The following is a 23,141-nucleotide window of genomic DNA, read 5'->3' on the forward strand; positions in this document are numbered from 1 at the left end:
AGTGGACGAGTATCATTAGTGCAAGTCTGAAACTGAACCTCTGAGCAGAAACACTGAATTTACCTGCTGAAAATTCACCTCTAACCTCACAGTTATTACATCTGAGGAAAGATTAGCTTGACATATTAGGATTAGACTGAAATGTGTGGTCATTACTGTGATTACTGCCTTTTATCTAGTTGATTCTGTAAATCACTGGGTTCTTTGCATCATTTGAAAGAGGATGAAATGAATGCAGCTTCATCTGGAGTAAGTTTGGTAAAACTGGAAGGAAACGGACTCAGAGGAACAGCAGGATGAATAGGATCATCCAATCCACCACCATTATAAAACCATAAACAGACGCAGAAAAGCACCAGAGTTAAAGTGTGTCTGAACCAGGTTTCAATAGTAATGAATGGAGTAACGGGGCTCTGAAGTGGGCAGGGTTTGAACATTTCCATTTTCTTCCATTGGAAATGAATGGGATGTTTTGTACAGATTCACTCCAATCGTAAAACACGCACATTTAAATGTATAATGATTTTATTCAAATCTGTGTGACCATTAGACCAAATGTTACAGCAGGAGATGAAGACTAAATGTCACATGATTCCAAGATGTCACTGTGATCCACGTGGGCGGGGCCTCAGATGAGTAATGACAGGTAGGAATCACTCTGAACACCAAACTCTCCCACATCAGTTTATTACAGTTAAATGTTGCAGTAAAATGTGGCATCAGGCTTTTACTGTGAAAGTAACACTGCAGTTCCCTATAAACAGACTGTCCGTCGCTATGGCAGCATCGGCGTTGCATAGCAACAGGGCTGTGACGAACAGGTGTGGATTTAAAGGAACATTCCCACATTTTTAAAATAAAAGGTAGAACTGTTCCTTTAAAAATAAAACTGGTTTTTCATAAATATGTCAGTGAACCCTCATACCGCATTTCCCAGGATGCATTTCAGCAGCAGCCAGGAATGAATTTGCCATTTTCACTTGGATAGAAAACAAACCAATCAGGGAACAAGCGCAGGGGGCATGTCCAGCTTTAAGCCTCGCCCCTCCAGTCCAACAGGTGAGTCTAAACCTGTCTCTAACTCAAACAGGCTGAGTCTGCAGCTGCTTGTGCAATGGCTGATGGGATTGGAGGCGTGGCCTCCTAGTGTCCAATCTGCAGCTCCTCCAGCTCCTTCAGCAGCTGCTCCTCCTTCTGGACCTTCTCCAGCTGATGAGACAACAAACATCAGAACAAACAAACATTTGCTACCCTTTGTTGTTTCAACGTAAACAGGAAGTGAAATGTGAAATTGAACAAACGTCACCTGGTTTTTCTGCAGGACTTTTCCAGACGCTTGCTGCTCCTTCAGCTCCTCAATAGCTTTGAGTTTCTGAAACCGACCAATCAACAAACAGGATCATCAACAACAACGGAAACTTAAGTCATTAGTTATTACATGAAAATAAAATGGTTTCAGGTGAAAACAGGTACAGGTTTGGTTTTTAACATCATTTCTACAGAAACATGTTTGATGTTTGCAGGATCTGAGATGATGCAGTAACAGACTGGTTCCAGACGGAGGCAGCAAAACACCAGCTGACATTAAACTCAGAGATGACGATGATGACGATTAAGACTGTGATGAACTAAAACCATGCAAATGTCTGGAATAAAAGAACCCTCTGGACCTTCTTCAGATTCCTGATCTTCTTGTCTGTCTCAGATTCTCCACAGGTTGAAGCTGATTGGCTGTTGCTGACGGGGGCGGGGTCAGACGAAGGCTCAGGCTCAGGTTCAGATTTTGCTTCCTAAAGAAGTAACAGACACATCATACAAACACGTTAAAGCAAACACAACATGTGTGAGGTCAGTGATGACATGACTGAGTTCTAGTGTTTGCGTCATCATTGTTTGTCGTTGTTGTTGATGTTGTTTGAGGCATTTGTTCTTCTTGATGTTGTTGTTTGTATCATTTGTGTTGTTTGTTGATGTTTGTTGTTGTTTGTGTCGCCGTGTGCGTCGTCATGTCATGCGGCGCCACCCGCCTGCTTCGCCGCCTTCTTGGCCTCCCGTTTCCTCTGGTTCTTCAGCGCCGTCTTGGACAACGCCTTCTCTCCAGAGGCTCCGGGTCTCATGTTCTGAGGAGGTTCTTCTTCGTGCTGAAACAGAGTCAATGTTTCTTTAAATACTGATGTTGATCCGGTTCATGTTCTGGTGTCAGACCCATGAACCAGAACCAGAACCAGATCAGGTCCATTAAATACATTCGATTTAGTGTATAAATCTGACTGAACAGAACCAGAACCAGAACATTTCACTGATGAACCGGACCCTCACCAGTTTGGAGCTGGCGGCGGCCGGCAGGTGTCTGAGGGCAGGAGGGCGGTACGCCTGGGTGGGCGCAGCCTGCGTGGTGCCCAGTTCAGTGGGCGTGGCCTGGTAGCGGATGGGCCGCTCAGGGAAGCTGCCGTCTGCGAAGTTCTGCCAGCAGACCTCCCACAGCTCCGAACCCGCCGCCACCTCCCACTTGTGCAGAACCGAGCCCGTGTAGTGCCAGATCTTAAAACCGTTACTGACGCGCAGACGCGGAGAGCAGGTCGCCGTGACAACGTGCTCACCGTCAGGACACCAGGAGAAGTGGGTGGCGTCTGGAGCCTGAGGTTTGGACACCTGGACGAGGACAGATAAGGACAGCGCTAAACCTCATTAACCCTGTGGTGTCCAGGTGAGTATATTATACACACTTTACACTTCATCTTATTAAAGGTCAGATTATTTACACAATTTTGTTTTAGGTCAGAATTCAGAAGTTGTTCATTTTTGCATGATTTCTTAAATTCTGATCCATCCAATAAAATCATCCCATTGTGAGTGACCAAGTGAGTACAAACGCACACTGACACATTTAGCATTTAACATTTGACCAAGAACAAAAAATAATAACACATATTAACCAATGTTGGTGTTAATCATTGACATATGACGGGATGAAAAAACCAAAAAATAATCACATTTTTAAGTGGCATATTGAAAAATAAATTTCAAAAAATTTTTTTGCATCAAAAAATGTTTTTTTGGGGTTTTTTTTTACATTACAAACATGGCATTTAAAGGGTGAAAATAGATGACAGTTATTGAGTATTTGGTATTTTTGTTCATGGCTCAAGTTGATGAAATACAGAAAAAAAGGGTGGAAAAAAAGCTAAAAACAGATTGTATGAAAAACTCACTTGTTTGTATTTCTTGACGTCCCAGACCTCCATCTGACCCCTCAGGTTCCCGAACCCGGCCAGAACCAGGATGTGGCCCTGAGGACTGAAAACAGGACGTCACACATCCGACCAATCAGAGACAAAAGGGTAGAGACCTGGGTGGACCGGGTCGGTACCGTCATGTTTCTGATACAATAAATGATTAAACTCTGGAACCTGAGCCTGAACGAGGCAAACATTTCAAACTAGAGCTGTAACAAATGATTATTTCAAATAAGTCGACGAGTCATCAACTACTGTAACGAAGAGTGGACTAAGAGTCGAGAAAATGAACCGCAAAAAAAAAAAAAAAAAAAAAAAAAAAAAAGACAATGGCTTTTATATTTATTAGAGCAATAAAATACGTTTTCTTTCCTTTAACAAGAACATTCAATGACAACAGTGAGAATAAATAAAGTTTGTATATAGCCTACAGACTGATTACTTACTGCTATTATTATTTATTTTATACATTTTTCTGTTTTTCTGTTTCTGCAGGTATCAGCAAATCTAAATTAATTCCCTTTCTAATGCCACTTTAAACAAATTTAATGCCCATGTCCAACTGCAGATACAGTTTTATATATACATTTATCATCCACAGGCTTTCACCAGGTTCTGAATAGTTCCTCCTCCAATCACTTCCGCTGAAACTTGCATTTTCCCATTTTTCCCACATTTGCTAATACAGTCTACTCTCGTTAAACCTCCCGCCGTTATACCGCCATTTTCGCTCACCGCCGACCAAAACCATTGCACAAAAATCCCCAATGCATTATTCCACTAGCTACCGCCATTTCCGCCTATCGCCATCCGCCAGCCCAGTTCCATGCACAAACAACACTTATACCATTGATTTCCCGACTGTTATACCGCCAGTGCCGCAGCACGGCACCTTCGAGGTGAGCCGCGGAAACCGGCGTGGAAACCAGGTCGAAATGGCTCTTTGAGTGTTAAAGGTTGCCGATCCCTGCCTTACAACATAACAGAATCAAGATTTATTTAGAAATGCAATTAGAACGGGTTAACGGAGGCAGCATAGACATCATATAGTAAAGACATGCACATTATGGACGCAACCCGTTGTAACGCCATTTTCGCTATACCGCCAATTTGGCCGTGAACGGAAGTTGGCGGTATAACGAGAGTAGACTGTATTCCCTCCGCTCTTTCATCACAGCATGAACACACTCACAGTGCATTGCATTCCAATCATCTGGTGTTGTGACTTAGTTTATCAGTCATAAACAATAGACAATTAAAGAGTTCCACCGGTCAATCATCACACTATACTACTGATCAAAATTATTAAATGTTTAAATAATCAAAATAAATCCTGAATAACAACGCTTTTTTTTCCATAAAGTGTATTTAATTTTTTAATGCCTCTGGACATTGAATTTAATGCTTTTTAATGCCATTTAAGGCCTTAATTTTCACAAAATCTATTTAATGACTTTTAATTCTTTTTAATGACCTGCAGAAACCCTGTTGTTTGTCTTTATGTTGAACTTTTTTCTTGCACTTTAATCTGTTGCTGCCTTGACCAGTGAATTTTCTCATTGTGGGATCAATAAAGTCTCATCTAATCTAATCTAATTTCCAAATCAATATTCAACAAATACTGTAGCAACAATAATAAAAAAAATCATTAAACAAAAGTGCTTTTTCTGCAGAACAATTCCAGTGTTTAACAAACTTTGTTAAACTAAATACTCAAGAGTTAAAATTAGTAATAAAATAAACATTTTTCTTCAAACAAAAGTGCGTGACATCATTTACGACCTGTCGACTAAATTAGTCGTCGACTATTTATCAACCAGTCGAACAGTTGTTGCAGCTAAAACAGGGTCTGGACTCCAGTTTAGACCAGAATGTTTCAGGCTAAACCAGGACATGAGGGTCCGGGTCGGTACCTGTAGTAGGCGGCATTCCGAGGTCCGGTTCCGAAGTCAAACACCGGGTCACATTTCAGGTTGAAGATGGTGGCTTTGGCGGGCATGAAGCCGTAGACCACACAGAACTCGGAGGAGGTGGGACTCCAGGCCACGTCATAGATTGGACCGTTCTTCGCTGTTTCACAGGAAAAACCATAGTTACGTCACGTTTATGGTTTTACATCATATCTGAGGGAGTTTGGTAACGGGGTTGTTCTGATGATCCGAACTCTGAGGCGCTGGAAGAACGTTAGTGACTGATTCTAAAACCTCAGCGGGGGTGTCGAACATACGGCCTGGGGGCCAAAACCAGCCACTACAGGGTCTGATCAGGCCCCTGGGATGAGTTTGCAAATGTCAGGATCAAAGTCATTTTAGTTCAGGTTCCACATTCAGACCAACAGGATCTAAAGGGGGTCGGACCAGTAAAATAACAGAATGATAACCTGCAAATAACAAAAACAACAACACATTTTCTCTTCAGTTTGATTAAAGCATTATGAAAATATTTACATGAACAATCTATCCTTTCACAATAAAATGTGAATAACCCAAAGAAATATAAACATGAAGTGTAAATGGACCAATATTCTGCCTGTCACTAAATGTTTTGTATATTTGTAGATCCACTGTGATCTGTACGTTAAAATGTGGAAATGATGACACATAATATTGTTAAAATTGCACTTAATTTTGTGGTTAACATTAAAATTTGATTGATTGAGTGATTTGATTGGTTTTCCCCTGTAAGTCACTTGGGGAAAAAGTGTCTGCCAAATGCATAAACAAACATTTTCTTGTGAAAGATTTTCATCATGTGATTTTACTGATTTCACACAAATACAAAAATAAAAAGTTGGAGTTGCCATTATTTCGAGGTTATTATATTATGATTTTACTGGTCCGGCCCACTTTAGATCATATTGGTCCAGAACTGTATTGCTGCACAAACTACAGAAGAACGTTAATCACCGCGTCTAAAACAACAAATATCAGAACATGGAGATGTAGAGGACAAAAGGGTGAATGAAGCATTAGACCAGACATGGATGATGGAGCTAAACCCAAACAAACGTCCTCATCCTTTACTCAAACCTCTGAACATGGCCTGAACCCTCCATAAATAACACATGGAAACACAGTGTGGGTTGGACCTACGGTGGCCCTGAGGGGTCAGAGGTCACCGTGTGATTGGTTGACAGTGTTACTCACGTAGCTGGACCAGTGCCGTCTCTCCATTCACCGCCAGGTAATGCAGCGTCTGCTCGCCGTAATACGATGCTCCTGTTTTGTCTACCTCGGTGCTCGCCGTCACCAGAACGGCCGACGCTGCAGCAACGAGACGAGAAACGAGTCATGTCACGGTTTCAACAACATCTGTTCAACACATCCAATCAGCTTCCGATGAGACGCAAACCCATTAACCTGAGGGTCTGCTGGAACTTTAACTCTGAACCCATTAAGACTAGGGCTGTGCATTGGCAAGAATCTGGCGATACGATACAAATCACAATACTAGGATCACGATATGATATATCACGATATATCATGATACTGTTAAAAAGAAAAATTTTTGTTAACTTCTTTTTTTTTTTTTAAAGATTATTTCCTGGAAGAACTGAATTACACCAGAAATATGCACAAATAGTTAACATGTTTTAATTTGATCAGAACAGGATCTAATGCTATATCACAAAATTTTTCTGATTCTCCTAGTTTCCAAAGGAACTACCATCTGCCTCTCAGACAGTAAAAAGTGCTTTTAGGATGCTTCAAATAACCATTATTTAAAAAAACAGTGTTAAATAATAATAAATAAGATATAAACAATGAAGAAAAACAAAATACAAAAATGAAACTCCGCAATATCTGCATTTGAAGAAATACCTAAAAAAAAAAAAAAAAAAATCGATACAGTACTTTTTAATTGCAGAACCGATATTTTCTAACATCCCTAATTAAGACCCAAACCATCTACTGATGTAACTGTTTAATACCTGCTGATCCAATAACACAGGTTGGCAAGATTTACAACCTAAAGAGTTATTTATGACAAAAAAAGAGAAGAAGGAAATCTGACTGGAGCCATGAAAAGACTATTTAAACCTATCTACACATTACCATGAGGGTGCTTCTCTGCTGTAGCCCATTTGTGATTAGTTTGCAGTTTAATTTTGTATTTCCATTCCAATAATGCAATGTCTGGTGCATTTATGAAATTATACAACTATAATAAAGAAAACATTCAAGATGTGTATAATTTTTTTTTTTAAAGATGGACACAAACATAATTACATTGTGTAATAGAGAAAAAGCTCAACGTTCATATTTTGAGGCATACTTTTAAACAGAAAAACTCTGAACAAATGCAAATTGAGCATCTTGTATTAAATTTGTTGAACTGAATATTTATTTCATAAATGACAAAGAAACTTGCATTAAAACACATACTGACATTAAGAATATGTGTCATTCAATAAAATGTCTTCTGATCATTTACAGTGACTAATGATACGTTAAAGGTTATTCTATTACGTATTTAAAAGATAATGATAATAATAAAAAAAATACTAAGAAAATGACATTTTTTACTCTAAAACACACTTCACACTCTTCCTTTAGGTGATAAAATAATTAAGCTACGACAACACATGATATATTTAATGATAATCCATTATATAATTGAGTTTTCTTTTTTTTTTTAAACTGATCAGAGCCGTACATGGAGGCGTCATTTTCTGTTTTTCTGTTCTGTGTTACAGGAAGTGGAGGTAAAGCAGCAGCTGTTGCACTTTCTCACTGTGTTTATCTCTTTCACTGAAAACGTGCTTCGAATGTTCTGATATCAGGCTGATAACAGGTATGGGCTGGTTTTGTAACAGATACTTGTACAGCATTAGTGAGCAGCTCAGGTTACAGCAGAACCTCACAGAACCACTTTAATTCACTCCATGACTGGGCTCAGTTTGTGATTTACTTGTTTTATGAATCAGTTTTCCCCACTGAAAGGCCTTAAAATATAATTAATCTGTTCCAGCCCCAAAAAAACACCAACAATTCATTTTAAAGGTTTTTTAAACAGAAAAAGTGCAGTTAAAAATAAAATAACAATTATAAAAACAAATAAACTGGTTTGAAGAGGAGAAGGAGGAGGAGAAAGAAGGAGGAAGAAAAATCAGAAGAGAAAGAAAGAAAGAAAGAAAGAAAGAAAGAAAGAAAGAAAGAAAGAAAGAAAGAAAGAAAGAAAGAAAGAAAAGAAGAAGAATCTCCTCACCTTTCTTGTTCCACTGCATGGTCACTTTGTCAGCTTTGAAGAAGCTCTTGTTGGCGAGTGCTGCCGTGGGTCCGCCCAGAACTGGGTACTGGTACAAACGCACGAAAGACGGCGCTCCTTTACTGCCCGGCACGTAGACAGCCACCTGCGAGGACAAACCACGACGATGGGACCACGGTATCACCTGAGCTCATTCATCAGGACCTGGACCTAGACCTGGACCAGTACTCACCTTACTGGGCTGTCCCCCAGGTGACAACGCAAAGTCTGAAACCTTCTGCATGTGCAGCTTGTTAGCGATGGTGTCTGAAAGATGAACAAAGACACGATTATTCACACTCTCACATCTGTTTAATATCAATAAATCAATTTTCTTTGCGACCAATCAGCCACCGTTGCCATAGAGAAGCAGCCAATCAGAGCCAATTAGAGTTAGTAAAAAACAGACCACAGCTAAATTTAGATGAAAAAAAGAATGTGTTTTCTTACTGAAATCGTTGTTCTCATAGAAATGCAGCTCGTTGTTGACGCTCCTCACTGCAATCTTCTCATCGTCAGACCAGCTGGGACACCTGCAGCCAATCAGATGCAAGCACAGACACCACATGACTCTGTGGTACAATAACGCAAAGACCAGAAGAAATGTTATAATGTTCCATATTCTACTATGGGAAAACGTGGAGATGAACAGAAGAGGACTGACAACAGGTCCTTGAGGAACTCCATGAGATAAAATTGTTCGGATTCATAAGATAAATATGATGCATTAGATAAACTTTATCATTCAGACGATAAACTATGCAGAGATTCAGTTAAAGTGACTGAAAAACAGTTCAACATATTCTGTTTATGGTAAAATTATTAAGAACTGAAACTGACCTAATTTTTTTTTAAATCAAAAACCAAAAAATGTTAGTTTCAGTTTCAATTGTAATTTGTTTACTTTTAAGATTCTTATTCAGTTAATGTAAGGACTACACTCATGTGGTGGCCATTATGTCGAGTTGTGTGTCATCTTTATAAAATGTTACACTATTAAGGAGATGCACCTACATGCTGAACAGAAGTGGATCAACAACAGAGCCTTGAGGAACTCCACACTAGTTTAGCTTCTTTTGATTCAGTTCACTTGTTAAATGGTTCTCGTTCACACTCACCACAGGTCTACCTTCTTCTGGTACAGAGCTTTGATCAACCGTCCACTTGGCAGCTCGAACAGTTGGAGGTTAGCGTCGCCCTGAGGACTGTCTGGAGACTCTGATTTACAGACAAACACAAACGCATCGGTGATTTCCTACAGGAATTTAACAACACTAGCTAAAAAAATCTAGATTTAGAAGTTTTTAACACTATTTGGTTTTCTGAAATGGTTTTGTTGGGACCTAAAACAGTGTGTTCAGATGTCGTGTAGAGGTCTCTGATGAACACGGACATGAAAACAAGGTGTTGTTGACATGAAAACATAACATTAGCCTTGTAGCATAATTGCCCAAGTCCTATTTTTTTCAAGTCAGAGCCAATGATTCAAATTGAGTCAGCAGTGTTAGGAGAGTAGTTACACAGATATCAAAATCTGACAGAAAATGTGACAACTTTGCTACAAGGCCGATGATAAGGAAGGATTTTAGAAGTTAGATGATAGATAACAGAGGAAACGTTGGGACAGAAACTCTGCATGAAGAACTGGACTAAAGCAGATACATAATGTATGAAACATCTGTGAGTCTGATGTTTCTACCTCGCCGTCATTTAAAAAACTCCATTTCCCATGAGCCCGCAGCCCATGAGTGGTCATATAGACCTACAGAGGTGAGTTGATGGTGATCTTACTGGTGTACGGTTGCCAGGTGACCAGGACGCCGCCCAGAGGAGAAAACTCCAGGAGAGCTGTCTTTGGGAGGTCAAAGGTCGCCACAATGGAGCTGTCTGAAGATTTGACCACAGTGACACTGACGGACACACATGACATTTAGTTTATTTAACACTCTGTGATAATTACCATTTAGTTATTGATAAAATCTGACCAGTTCTTCTCCTCGAACAATGAGTGAAACATGACGTGTGGTTGATAAAGACCTGGTTCCATGTGAGGAACGTAACCATCATATTCTGACCAATCAGCTGCTGTCACCGTGCAGAAGAAGCCAATCAAAGCGGAACAGAATTCTAAACATCGCCACATTAGTTTTAAGGTGTATGGTGGTGAAATGCACCCTGGGAGACACAGTTGACTTCTCACCTTCAGCGTTTAGATTGAAGACGTAGATACTGACTGATATTAACTGAACAAACAGTCGTTCATGTCGTACAAACATGACTGAAATCACTGATCGATAATCAATGGTTACCTCTGTCCGTTACACCAGCTGAACAGAGTCCCATCTCTGCTGAACGTAAAACACCTGCAGACCCGAGGGTCCCTGGGAAACAAACAAACAAACAAACAAACAAACACACAAGGGTTGGCTGCTGTTAATAAAGTGAGGAGCATTTTTTTTTCTAATATTGTCTATTTATAGAAAATGAACAATCAACAGGTTTAACTGAGGTCAAGAAGTAACAATAAAGCAGGTTAAATTATACACTTAAACATGTTTGACTTCGAGCTGAGTGTTCAGGCCTAAAATGCTCTAAAAAATACTATCTTTTCTGTTGATTCATTCATTCATTCATTTTCTGAACCCGCTTTATCCTCACTAGGGTCACGGGGGTCGCTTGGAGCCTATCCCAGCTACATAGGGGCGAAGGCGGGGTACACCCTGGACAAGTCGCCAGTTCATCACAGGGCTGAACATATAGAGACAAACAATCACTCTCACATTCACACCTATGGGCAATTTAGATTAACCAATTAACCTATTAGTGCATGTTTTTGGACTGTGGGAGGAAGCCGGAGTACCCGGAGAGAACCCACGCAGACACGGGGAGAACATGCAAACTCCACACAGAAAGGTCCCACCCCCCGTCGACTGGTGTTGGAATCGAACCCAGGACCTTCTTGCTGTGAGGCACGTGTGCTAACCACTGCACCACCGTGTCGCCCTCTTTTCTGTTGATGTCAATTCTTCAGCCTCTAAACTGGAAATAAATAATGATTTCAAATGTATAATTATAATTGACTTTTCTGTTGATGTCAATTATAATTATACATTTGAAATCATTATTTATTTCCAGTTTAGAGGCTGAAGAAACCAGACAGTTGCTCATGGTTTTAAGCGATTCTTGAAATCTGAAAACAGCATAAAATACTGAACAAAATGAAAATCTAAAAAACTCAACAAACTGAAAAAACTTAAATATGAAACATGAAAAGAAAGAAAAAGGAACAAAAAACACTAAAAGATAAAACTAAAATATTATAAGAGAAAGAAAACAAACAAAACTTAACCAAACAAAACTGTTGCCAATGATTAAACAAGATGAAAATGTAAGAAATGAAAACAGCAAAAAAAAAAAAAAAAAAACCTGAATAAAATGAAAAAGAGAATGAAGACGTAAGGACACAAATCCTTCATATTCTGTTGATTTTACTTATTTTCGTTAAAAATATTAAATCTAAATAAATGAATGCATTAATTACTGATGATTTTTTTACTCAAGAACATGAAAATGGTTTTATTTGATGATGTGAATCAAACATCAAGAAAATCCAGCTTTATTTTACATGGTATTTCTCCTTCAGCGTTTTCAGTGTCTGTAACTCCTGGCATTCGTCTTATTTCTTCATTTTCTAAACTTTGCGGCAGCGTGTCAGTAAAACGAAGCTGAGCACTGTCGTGTTCTTTAAAATACAAACTGAAGGTGTGACGGACGAGTTTGTGTTTTACCTCTGGAAGGCGGCATGTTGTTCACAGGTTGGCGGTCCACGAAGCAGAGATGTACCGTCAGATCCTCGCACTGAAAACACACAACACGTATGTTATTCTTCACACAGTTCAACACACATACACACATGGAACTAATGGAAATCAACAAAACCATCACATCAAACAAATTAAAGCCAGTAGTAAACCGTATACTGTATATGGGTTTACATTTAGCCCATATGTCAGTGTTTTTCAACCTTGGGGTCGGGACCCCATGTGGGGTCGGCTAGAATTCAAATGGGGTCAGCTAAAATTTCTAGTAATTGAAGAAAAAAAAAAAAAAAAACCCAAAAACTTATTAATAAAAAATAAATGGTGAGATGACAGAGACAACCCCAATCCACAAAAGACATGACAAACTGTGGTTGTGAAACTGCAGTACTGTGGTTCTGTTTATCTGTCAAATGTTCACTGTGGTCGGTTCCAGATGCTGCAGCTCTTTCATAATTCATAGTTTCAGTTCTGGTTCGTTCAGTATTAATTGTCAGCCTTGTAAATCCAAGCTGGACTGACTGTACATATCCTGACCAAGGAAAATACAATTCTCACTGTATGCAGTAATCTACACCTGGCTTTACTGCCTCCATCCATAATAATATACATTATATAGCCTAAATGTCCTCTAAAACTAACCTTTATTTGCAACATAGTAGAGCAAACTATTACAGGATCACAAACAAATTAATTTATCAAAAAAAAAAAAAAAGTCTCGTTTTGAATGTCTGGGGTCGCTGGAAACTTGTGATGTTAAAATGGGGTCACAAGCCAAAAAAGGTTGGAAACCACTGCCATATGTAGGGGAATTATATATATGTATAATATATGTATATATGTATATATATGTATAAGTATTATGACATAGACATACATGTTTTATTAACCCTCTGGTATCCCATCTATAAAAGTCCTTCTAACCACAGAAAGCGCATAATCTGCACAGCACCATAGTAATGATTTTGGTTGACACGGTTCCATGTTTGGTGTTCAATGGGCTCTAACTTTGTACATATATAATCTATATCAATGTGTGTTCCATATTTCAGTACGTATCTGTAAGTACTTAAACATAGTAAGGACGATGATTGCATAAAATAACATTTTTGACCAAAAATATTTTCAAATGTACTTTGTGACACAGTTTCATCAAAATGTCACTGATTTTGAGAAGTTTTACACTAAAGTGCTTAACCTGCAGTTCCCACGGGAAATTCACTTAAGTTTGCTTCTGATTTGTTAAATAATATATTAAGTTACACTGATGTCAACATTTAGGAGAACATCTTGGAAATTTTTGGACTTATTGACACAGATTTAAAGTAACACGGTTTCAATTCTTGATCCTATTATGATGTAAAAACCTATGTGTCTAGAAAACAAGTCAAATATTTTTAATACAAGCATTTATTCTACATCACAGTGATAAGCTAACAGATGAGTGTGTACAGAATAGGATAAGAGAAACTCAGACTTTTAGATGTGTGTTCCCTAGACCTGACCCTACAGAAAAATTAGATTTTTTTTTTCTATTTTGTCCTGGCAAATGTCAATAATAAACATCTACATTGGTTCATATGCATTATTATTTTTTTGTGCTAGGTCAAATGTTAAATGCTAAAAATGTGTATTTTATACTCACTTGGTAGAAGGGTGTTAGAGTAGGAATTTAACACTGTTTATTCTGGGATGATTTTAGTGGATGGATCAGAATTATAAAAATCATGCAAAAATGAACAACTTTTGAATTCTGACCTAAAACTAATTGTGAAAAACAACATGAGCTTTAATAACATGAAGTGCAAAGTGTGCATAATATGCTCACCTGGATACCTGAAGGTTAAGTGTATAAATAATGTGTATAATTTAACCAGATGAGTGAATGTGATGGAGGATTTAAGTATTTTTCTATTTCTAATGAATATTTCTGTATTAAGGAGGAAAAATAAGAAGAAAAAACTAAAAGAAACAACCAAAATGTCCTTTAAACACATCAGCCAAGAATTTTACCATAATAATAATAATAATGGATTGGATTTATATAGCGCCTTTCTAGACACCCAAAGCGCTTTACATTATTGACCCATTATTCATTCGCGCTCACATTCTCCCTCTGTGTATCCCTACTATAAAGTGGAAAAAATTCAAATCCATTTTTTGATCAGAAATCCAACACATCCAACAATGACTGATTGATTGGTTCTAGTCTTCGATTCATTTCACATGTGATCAGTGAACCCTGAGGCTTCACTGTGCTTTCATCCTTCACAAAACGCCTTCCATTAACACCACATTTAGATCACACATTAGCTCCACACTGACCAAGGAAAGCATGTAGTCTGGGTTTTCATGTTTAATATGTCAAAGTCTCATCTGTAAATATTAAGCTGCAGTCTGAGCTCCTTTAACTTAATAAACCCATCCAAACATCAACTCAGGCTCAGAACTTCATTTAGAAATCGACTCATTCTACTTCCTCTAGCGTTACAACTACAAAAACTTACATGTAAGATAACATTAACGTCTGTTTCTAAACCGACAGCAGCTGCTTTAACATTCGTCGTTAATATTTTCTCGTAAATATCCTTTTTCTTGGTGAATTTGTCTAATTAACACTGTCTGGTCTGTGCTTTCCACTGGCGTAAATGAATCGTGAAAAAGCGGGAACAGAAGTGAAAAAGTCCGGTTTATTTTACGAACATTTCCCCGTGTGGTTTTAAAATGACACCGAACATCATAAAACATTCTACTGGTTTACGAAAACGACATAATGTTGTTTTTAAGACGCATCAAGGTTCGTAAGATGAAGGTAAAACGCGAACGTCTCCTTTTTTAACGGAGTTCGGTGCATTAACCCGAGTTCACTTCAACATGGCCACGAACAGAAACCCGCCCGGGTCCGAACCTCGGTCTGGTAAATCCCGGAGCTCCGTCGCCTGTCAGTGGGACAACTTTAAATGGATAAAACACGGACTGAAACGTGAATTTACCCACCTGCCAGGAGCGGAATGGGGGGCGCCATGTTTGCGTGTGCCGGAAGAAGAAACACAGAAACCGGAAATACGTCACAGATGGGGAGGGGCGTGTCCTTCAGTGCCACATCAGCATACAATCCACGTAAATTCACTCAAAAAACAGGCTCTGAAACGATCATTTACACTTTAACGGTGTCATTTTGTACTCACAATGCACACTGTTTGGAATAAACCTAATTATAACGTGTTTTAAATTGTTGTATTTGTTTGTTTGACCACGGCTTCATCAGGTTATTGTAGATCACCAAGAAACACACAACACTTCCGCTTTCAAAATAAAAAATAAAATATATCCGACATGTATGAACTGCACGGTAACGAGACACTTTTATGCAACCAGATAAATTGAGAAAAATAAAACAATATCATGTAGTATATAATATAATACAGAAGAACAACTATGTGTAATGACTAACAAACCTCTGATATAAAAATTTTTAAAGATTCAACTGTCCAGAGAAGATTTAAACACATGACTGTAATGCATCTATCATTATGATACTAAATAAAGCCTGATCAAAAACATATGAAAGTGCAATCCGTCTCCTCAGATCTACCTCGCAGTGGTGTTTTATCACAGATGAACATCAACAAAATGAACAAAGAATCTACAAAATGACCAAGATAATCAACAATGTGAAATTTGGGAAATATAACGTGGAGTACAAGTGCATAGAAAAAAAACAAAACAAACATTTTTCATTGTGTCCAGTTCATACATACTTCACATACTTCATGTTTCCCTTTTGGGGGTTTGTAAAAGCCTTCACATGACAAGTGTTGTTAATAGGCATTACAAACACTACAGTGCTGTTCCTTGACCATCCACATATTGTATCTGTTCTTTAAATAAATAAACAGTAAATAAATAGTTGGACATTTTAAACAGATGGGAACGGATTTAGATAGTGTTAAACTTTATTTAAATCCATCAAAATATTATGTATTACCATGGAATCTGGTAAATCTGACAGTACAAATTTCCAATATAATGTTCATATCTTTAAATTGGCCCACCAGGGACAAAAATGTTTTTCAAATGGAACTGAAATCTGGTGAGAATTAAAATTTAGAGCTCCAACCGATTAATCGACTCAAAGTGATCCCAAAAAATCATTCATACACAATTCCCCTGAATCAAAACTTTGTTTCCTTTATTTCTCTGCTGTTAAACATTGGTTCCACTGTTGTGTTTCACATGGACGCTTATTGTGATGCACAAAGAAGCTTCAATTCAGGAAAACTGCAATAGAATATTTCCCTTCAATTAATTCGAGTCGATTAATCGAATTGTGAATTTTTCTATTCGCTTCAAGCACCTAATCAATTAATTGGTTGCAGCTCTAACAAAATTTAAAAAATAAATAAATAAATAAAAATGTTTTTTGAGTTCTACAGTATTTCTAAATTAAGAGACTGAGATCTGGTCAAACTGTTTCATTAAATCACACTACAGGTTTTTTTTGTTTGTTTGTTTGTTTTTAACAATTTTTTTAAAACTGAAAACCGTGACAGTGAGGTTTGTTGATCAGGTTTCAGCCCGGGTTTTATTTTGAAAGTGCATCCCGGGAAGTTTATTTTGATACTTTGTACCTTTACGTGGGAGAGGGCGGGTCTTGGAGCAGAGGGGGCGGGTCTAGTGGGCGGGGACTGAGCTTTTTGAGTACGTAGACAAGAGTGAATCTGTCCCAGTCCGACAACCAACGGAGGAGCGAGACGGAAAACAGCAAGAAAAACAACCAGTAAAACCAGTAAAAGTCGACTCAAACCCACCAGAACCAGCACCGACTCTAAGTCAAGATGGTGGCCAAGCAGAGGATCCGGATGGCGAACGAGAAGCACAGCAAGAACATCACCCAGAGAGGAAACGTGGCCAAGTCAACGGTGAGTTGAACAACGGCTCAGTCACACACCAGTGAGCGAAAAGACGCACAAAAGTGGGAAAATCCACCCGAAACCAGCACCAGAACCACGATCTGGACTCCAGGTTCAACCACAGACCACACTGAGAGGTCCCCTGTGATCCTGGACCAGGTAGAACCCACAGAAGCAGAAGCAGGTCCCAGTGAAACCACTTCACAGACTGTGGTGGAACGAGGAAGTTGTGATGAATCAGAACTGGAGCTGGTGTTCAGGTTTGGGTTTTCAAGACCTTCTGGAGAAAGTAACATGTGCTTATTTAAACCAGTTCCATCATCACACACTGACATAATGAAAGAAAATGAAGCAGATCCGGATGTGAGCCGTAGGAAGAGTCCAACCAGATGAAGACGAATTAACAAAGACTGTCAAGAGTCAGATCAGAACATTTAGAACAGGGCTCTCAAAGTCATTTCTTTCAGGTTCCACATTCAGCCTGATTTGATCCAAAGTGGGCCAGACCAGTAAAATAATAGTATAAGAACCAAGGTTATAATAGTTGTGGATTTTTCATTATAGTTTAGTTTTATTTAGTTTTGACTTTTTTTCTGTAATTCAGTTAGTTTTAATTAGTTTTTAGAGCAGGTTTGTTAGTTTTTGTTAGTTTTCGTTATTTTCTAAATGCTTAGTTTTAGTTTAGTTTTTTTCATATCTTTTCTCTTCCTCGCCGTCACATTCAAATAAATCCCAGACAGGACTCTGCTGCTTTCTCCCACCTTTAGTCTCCATGTTTCCAGGTAGAGTGGGGCCCAGAAGACGACTGGAAACCACAAGTGACGAGAAATGACGGACCGTTTAATATCATATGGTGCCAGCAGCTGAAATTGCTTGAGGGAAATAAATCCATTTCATATCAATCCCACATTGACAGAGACAAAAACTAAGGGAATTTTATCCATAATTTTTATACGTTTTAGTTAGTTTTGTAAATACACAATACAGTTTCACTTGGTTATCTTTTTTTTTTTTCTTTTAATTATAGTTTTTATTTATTTCAGTTAATGAAAATGTTTTTACAATTCTAGTTTTTGTCATTTTGTTAATTTTCGTTAACGATAATAACCTTGATAATAACCTATAAATAATGACAACTCCAAATTTTGTCTGTGTTTTAGTGCAAAAAAACCCCCAAAACATTAAATTATGAAAATACTTACTTTTATAAACAATCCAAACAAAAAAGATGTGAATGACCTGAAAAACTGAAATTTCTTAAGAAAAATAAGTGCAATTTTAACAATATTCTGCTTCAGCTAATCATTTCTCCATGTGCCTTATGGATTGGATCTGCAACTAAACACTGAGGAACAGGCAGAAAATTGTTAATATTGTGCTTAATTTTCTTTAGACATTTCAGGTTGTTCATATTTGTTCAGGTTATTCACATTTTATTGTTACACAAAGTTTGTAAATGTAAATATTTTCATACTTTAATGTTATTTTTTGCACTAAAAAAATTTTGAAGTTGTCATTATTTATAGGTATAATATAATATTTTTTTCACATCAAACCAAGAAGAAAATCTGGGGTCATTTTTTTTTGTCGGTTCTTCTGCTGTTATTATTTGACTGTAGATCATATTGGTCTGTATGTGGAACCGCAACTACAATGAGTTCCACAGCCTCGACTGTGGAATTTTTGCACTTTACAAATTCATCCCAGGGGCCGGATTGGAACCTTTGGGGGGACGCATTTGGCCCCCGGGACGCATGTTTGAGACCCCTGATTTAGAAGAACCTGTTTCCAAAGTTCACATCTGATAACATTCTGCTTCTACGTCATGTTCTATTCTTTGTGTTTCTGGGTCCGGTCACATATGACTCCATCTGGAAACATGAATAAATCCAATATTCAAAGACGTGATTGATCCTGAAGTCGTCATAGTGTTTAATGAACTCTGTGGATGTTTGTGCGTTTTCAGAGGAATATGACTGAAGATAAAGGCGTCGGACCGTGGCTGCTCGCACTCTTCATCTTCGTTGTCTGTGGATCAGGTGAGTCTTCCTCCTCCTCCTCAACATCCATTAGATCAGAGTCCGGATCCTCTTCGGTCCAGGTCTGAGGCTCAACATCATCTAATCATCTTCACTAAACTCCCATTTTTCTGCTTTGTGTTTTAACTCAGTGGACAAGATCAGACTTTTTTTTAGATCCCACCGTGGAGACATTGCAGTGTTTACTGTTGCAAAATTACAGAAAACACAAAATACAGAAAAGTGCAGAACATATGAGTGACAAACAAGAAATATAAGAGTATCTGCAATTTGAATGAGTTTTTCTGTACATACAGACATAATATTTACAAATGTAATGTTTTCCATGTGCAGTTTCCAGACAAACCAAATACAGACATCCATTTTAATGTATCTGATTATAGAATAGAATAGAATAGAATAGAATAGAATAGAATAGAATAATCTATATTGTTACTGTAGTACAAACAATGTAAATCAGTTTAGCAGCAGATTCTTAAAGTGCAAAAAAAAGACTGTATTTAAAAAGTTATCACTGATTAAAAAAAAAAAATATATATATATATATATATATATATATATATATATATATATATATATATATATAGATATATATATATATATTAAAAATTCCACCATTAACATGTGTTAAACAGCAGAAAAATTAAAAGAAAATAAGTAATTCCCTCTCAGCTACATTTTCTCTGTAATTATTGAGTTTTCTTATTAATAGATGAGTTGTTCTCTTTTACATATGCATAGTTCCGTCACTGAAACAAAAACGTTTGAAATTGTTTGTAGATAAAACTGAACATTCAGCATAAAACTCTAAATTAAAGGTGACATTAGTTTATCAGGTGTGCGTATAGCTCCGCCTCCTCCTCCCGTGATATCAGGGCTGAGGGGCGTGGCTTATCTGACATGTCGCTGTGTTCTCTGCGGTCACTTTGACTCGTAAACAGATGTCGCGTGGCTCTGAGTGTTGGACAGGTGTGGCTTTTATCTGAGCGTGCTCAGACAGGACAGAGATCAGCCAAAGAGCAGAGCGCTCACTCTGATCAAACATCAAAGTCCAGCTGATAAAACCTCGATTCAGCGCCACCGTCGGAGCGTCCTCGCATCAACCCTGTCACCCAGTCAGTTTGTACCATGAGTCGATGCCCAATAAAACATCTGCTGCTTCAGGACCACTTATGTCTATAATTAGTGACAATTAAAGTGTTAATTAAATGAAAATGGACTTAAAACTGTTGAATTATTAGTTACAAACATATTGTCTGGTGTTTTAACAGCCTTTTAATGTGACATTGAATAAAAATATAAATCTAAGGTATAGAAAGTGAACACATTAAATGTAAAATATATGAAATAAATCAAAAGTTGTCATTAAGATACTTACAATCAAATATACATTAATTACTCTATATTAAAAATGGAATTACTTTATACTGAAGATATTTAACAGAAAAGTCCTTAAAATAAAATATGGGGGGAAAAAAATCAAAGTTCAAATAAAACATGTAAAGAGTAAACAAAAGAAATGTAAAATAAAACATTTAACAAATAGAAAATAGATATTTAAGGAATAATGGCTTCATTAAGGATATCCCACATATCAGTTAACAATTAGTTTAGTTAAAAAGATAAATAATAATTAAATATAATCTAATATGTAATGTTAAAAGAACTGAAAATATTCAGTTAATTGTTAATAAATGTGTTAACATTTCCGCTTTCTCTCTTTTTGCAGCAATTTTCCAGATCATCCAGAGCATCCGGATGGGGATGTAAAGTCACATGACCAGCAGGGGGCGGAGTCGAGCATCATCCCGACCCCGCCCTGATCCGAAGCGACCGAAACATTCCTGACCCGTGTGCGCCGTTGTAGCCCCGCCCCTGCGTTTACTCCGTGTGGATGTGTTTGTTCCATGTGTTTGTGTTCGTGACCTTCTCACAGTGTTTCTCTGAATAAGCCATAGACCTGCCTTAGCCCCGCCCCCTCTGCAGCGGCGGGGGGAGGGGTCAGAGTCCACCTGCTCTGGAAAAAACATCAGGGTTTAATCCACACTTTCAGCCATGTTACAAGGATGTCCACGAAATAACTAAAAATGCTGATTATTTAGCTTTTCAAAAACTTAATTTAGGTTCTACTTAATGTCATAATATTGGGACTTAAATGTGATTTGTTAAAAACGCACAACAAAACTAATTAACAAATACAACTTAAACTAATTCTCACACAGAACAGATGGTAAACTCAATACTGTTGGACAAGCTGGGTTTTTATGGACGAGACATGCAAAAAAAAATTGACTAAAAAATGTAGTTAAAACTGGGGTGAATGTTATATTGTTGGTATTTATTTTCATAATGTGCTTGACTTGATGAGACACTTTATTACTTAAAACACGAGTCTTGTGCTTTTATGTTCTTTATTTACTGTGGTGAAATCCTGTACAGATGAACAGCAGCTGTGACTTAGACAAACTTTAACGTCTGAGTTCTATCATTAATCTGTAAAAACACACAGTTTAGTAGAAGATGGAGCTGTTTGTTAAATTATTTGTAAGTCGGATTTGTTAAAAGTCCATAAAATCACCAGACTGTGACTTTTTAAGGAATAAAATGTCTTCTCAAAGAATAAAAATCAGCGATTATGAATGAACATACTGTATGTAATATTAACAGATATGTTGTTAGCCAAATGCTAATGTCAGAGTGAACATTACAGTCATGAATATTGAATATTATTGTTGAAAGCTAACTTTTACTGCTTAAAACTAGCTTTGATTGTTAGCCTCTGCTAAAGACATGGAACCTCCTTACATTCCTGTAACATCGTCCACATTTTCAGTAATCGTTTGTCTTCCTCATCTTAAGAAATGCCAAAACTAAAGCTCTCACAGGGTTTTTGTCTTAAATTTAATCTCAGAAAAATACTATTTTCTTAGGAAAGAGAATGTCACCAGCAGCTAACAACAGGATAACCACTGTTAGCTTTCTTATTAGCTATAGACATTTTTATAGCTCACCTTAACAGAATGCTCAAATTGACATTTCCACTCATTGTTTTGTTTTCCTGGACTTAAGAACAGCAAAATTTCACAGGATTTTTAGTTCAGGGTTAATCCTACCAAACCTAGCAGCTTAGCAAAGAGGCTAGTTAACAACAGAATGGCTGCTATTAGCTATGTTGGCTAAAGACAGCTGTAGCTCATTATATGACATTAATAAAATTCTTGTGACATTTAAATGTAATTATTCTGTCCACGTTAAGTAAAGAAAAACTTAGAGTAAAGACACTTAAGATGCTAAAGATGTGTGTAACTCACTGTCTTTAAGTTAGCTAAAGACTATTAGTGCTATTTTAGCTAAAGACAAAGTAGTTCTATACATTCCAGTAATAAACCCATGATGTTAACATTTCCACACATGGTGTTTTCGTCCAGATTATAAGAAAAACTAAAACAGATTTCCGTGTTTTATCTAATGCTAACTGCCCTTAGCCGACAGGTTAGCTAATGCCAGTCACATCATCATGTCATCTTTAAACATGTTTTAATTTTCTTCAGTCTTTTTTTTTTTTTTTTTTTTTAACAGTTATTAATACACCCCGATGTGAAAAAGACTGATCTGATTGTTTAGTTGGTGGTCGGACTTATGTTCAACTTCATGCTGCTATTTCAGTGCTTTATTCTCCTGTTGTGAACGCTCAGTCCTGGTGTTTTCATGCTTTACATTCCTGATCCTGATCCGTCGTGTCCTCGTCCTCAGTGGAAATGAAATCAAATGAGATGAAGGTCTTTTGAATCAGAAGGTTTGGAGGTGGCGACAGGTGAGTCTGCACCGTGTGTAGACTCACCTGAACTAACGTTGAACTCACGTAATAAAAGTTCCTGTTGAAGGTGA

At 37.6% G+C, this 23,141-nt stretch overlaps 2 protein-coding genes across 3 annotated transcripts; one reads left to right on the forward strand and one right to left on the reverse strand.

Moving 5' to 3' along the window:
• Positions 1–503: 503 nt before the first annotated feature.
• On the reverse strand, positions 504–15,353 carry eif2a (eukaryotic translation initiation factor 2A). Of its 2 annotated transcripts, none has more exons than XM_030152005.1 (16): positions 15,299–15,353; positions 12,272–12,341; positions 10,793–10,864; positions 10,275–10,393; positions 9,602–9,701; positions 8,934–9,016; positions 8,677–8,750; positions 8,445–8,589; positions 6,383–6,499; positions 5,150–5,306; positions 3,213–3,297; positions 2,320–2,652; positions 2,028–2,141; positions 1,671–1,790; positions 1,307–1,372; positions 504–1,209 (listed from the first exon to the last, which is right to left on the reverse strand). In XM_030152005.1, exons 1-16 carry the CDS (start codon positions 15,324–15,326, stop codon positions 1,144–1,146), a joined length of 1,749 nt encoding a protein of 582 aa, XP_030007865.1. In that variant the 5' UTR covers positions 15,327–15,353; the 3' UTR covers positions 504–1,143. The 2 variants fall into 2 exon arrangements, with proteins under 2 accessions (XP_030007865.1, XP_030007866.1); XM_030152006.1 differs by having other exon boundaries at positions 1,671–1,786; positions 2,024–2,141.
• A 1,651-nt stretch (positions 15,354–17,004) lies between these two features.
• LOC115431565 (stress-associated endoplasmic reticulum protein 1) lies at positions 17,005–23,141 on the forward strand. The gene is made up of 3 exons (XM_030152008.1): positions 17,005–17,223; positions 19,181–19,253; positions 20,983–23,141. Exons 1-3 carry the CDS (start codon positions 17,140–17,142, stop codon positions 21,021–21,023), a joined length of 198 nt encoding a protein of 65 aa, XP_030007868.1. The 5' UTR covers positions 17,005–17,139; the 3' UTR covers positions 21,024–23,141.

Source organism: Sphaeramia orbicularis, chromosome 13 (genome assembly GCF_902148855.1).
Source record: "Sphaeramia orbicularis chromosome 13, fSphaOr1.1, whole genome shotgun sequence".
NCBI classification, from domain to species: Eukaryota; Metazoa; Chordata; class Actinopteri; order Kurtiformes; family Apogonidae; genus Sphaeramia; species Sphaeramia orbicularis.

What these genes read in the sequence shown, in the direction of transcription:
- eif2a (XM_030152005.1), bottom strand. Translation starts at nt 15,326, where the DNA reads ATGGCGCCCCCCATTCCGCTCCTGGCAG. An exon ending in AGCTGGTGTAACGGACAGAG is followed by an intron (nt 10,394 to 10,792) that starts GTAACCATTGAT and finishes TGTGTCCGTCAG; the next exon opens with TGTCACTGTGGTCAAATCTT. An exon ending in CTATGAGAACAACGATTTCA is followed by an intron (nt 8,751 to 8,933) that starts GTAAGAAAACAC and finishes TTCATCTTTCAG; the next exon opens with ACACCATCGCTAACAAGCTG.
- LOC115431565 (XM_030152008.1), top strand. Translation starts at nt 17,140, where the DNA reads ATGGTGGCCAAGCAGAGGATCCGGATGGCGAACGAGAAGCACAGCAAG. An exon ending in GAAACGTGGCCAAGTCAACG is followed by an intron (nt 17,224 to 19,180) that starts GTGAGTTGAACA and finishes GTGCGTTTTCAG; the next exon opens with AGGAATATGACTGAAGATAA. An exon ending in CTTCGTTGTCTGTGGATCAG is followed by an intron (nt 19,254 to 20,982) that starts GTGAGTCTTCCT and finishes CTCTTTTTGCAG; the next exon opens with CAATTTTCCAGATCATCCAG.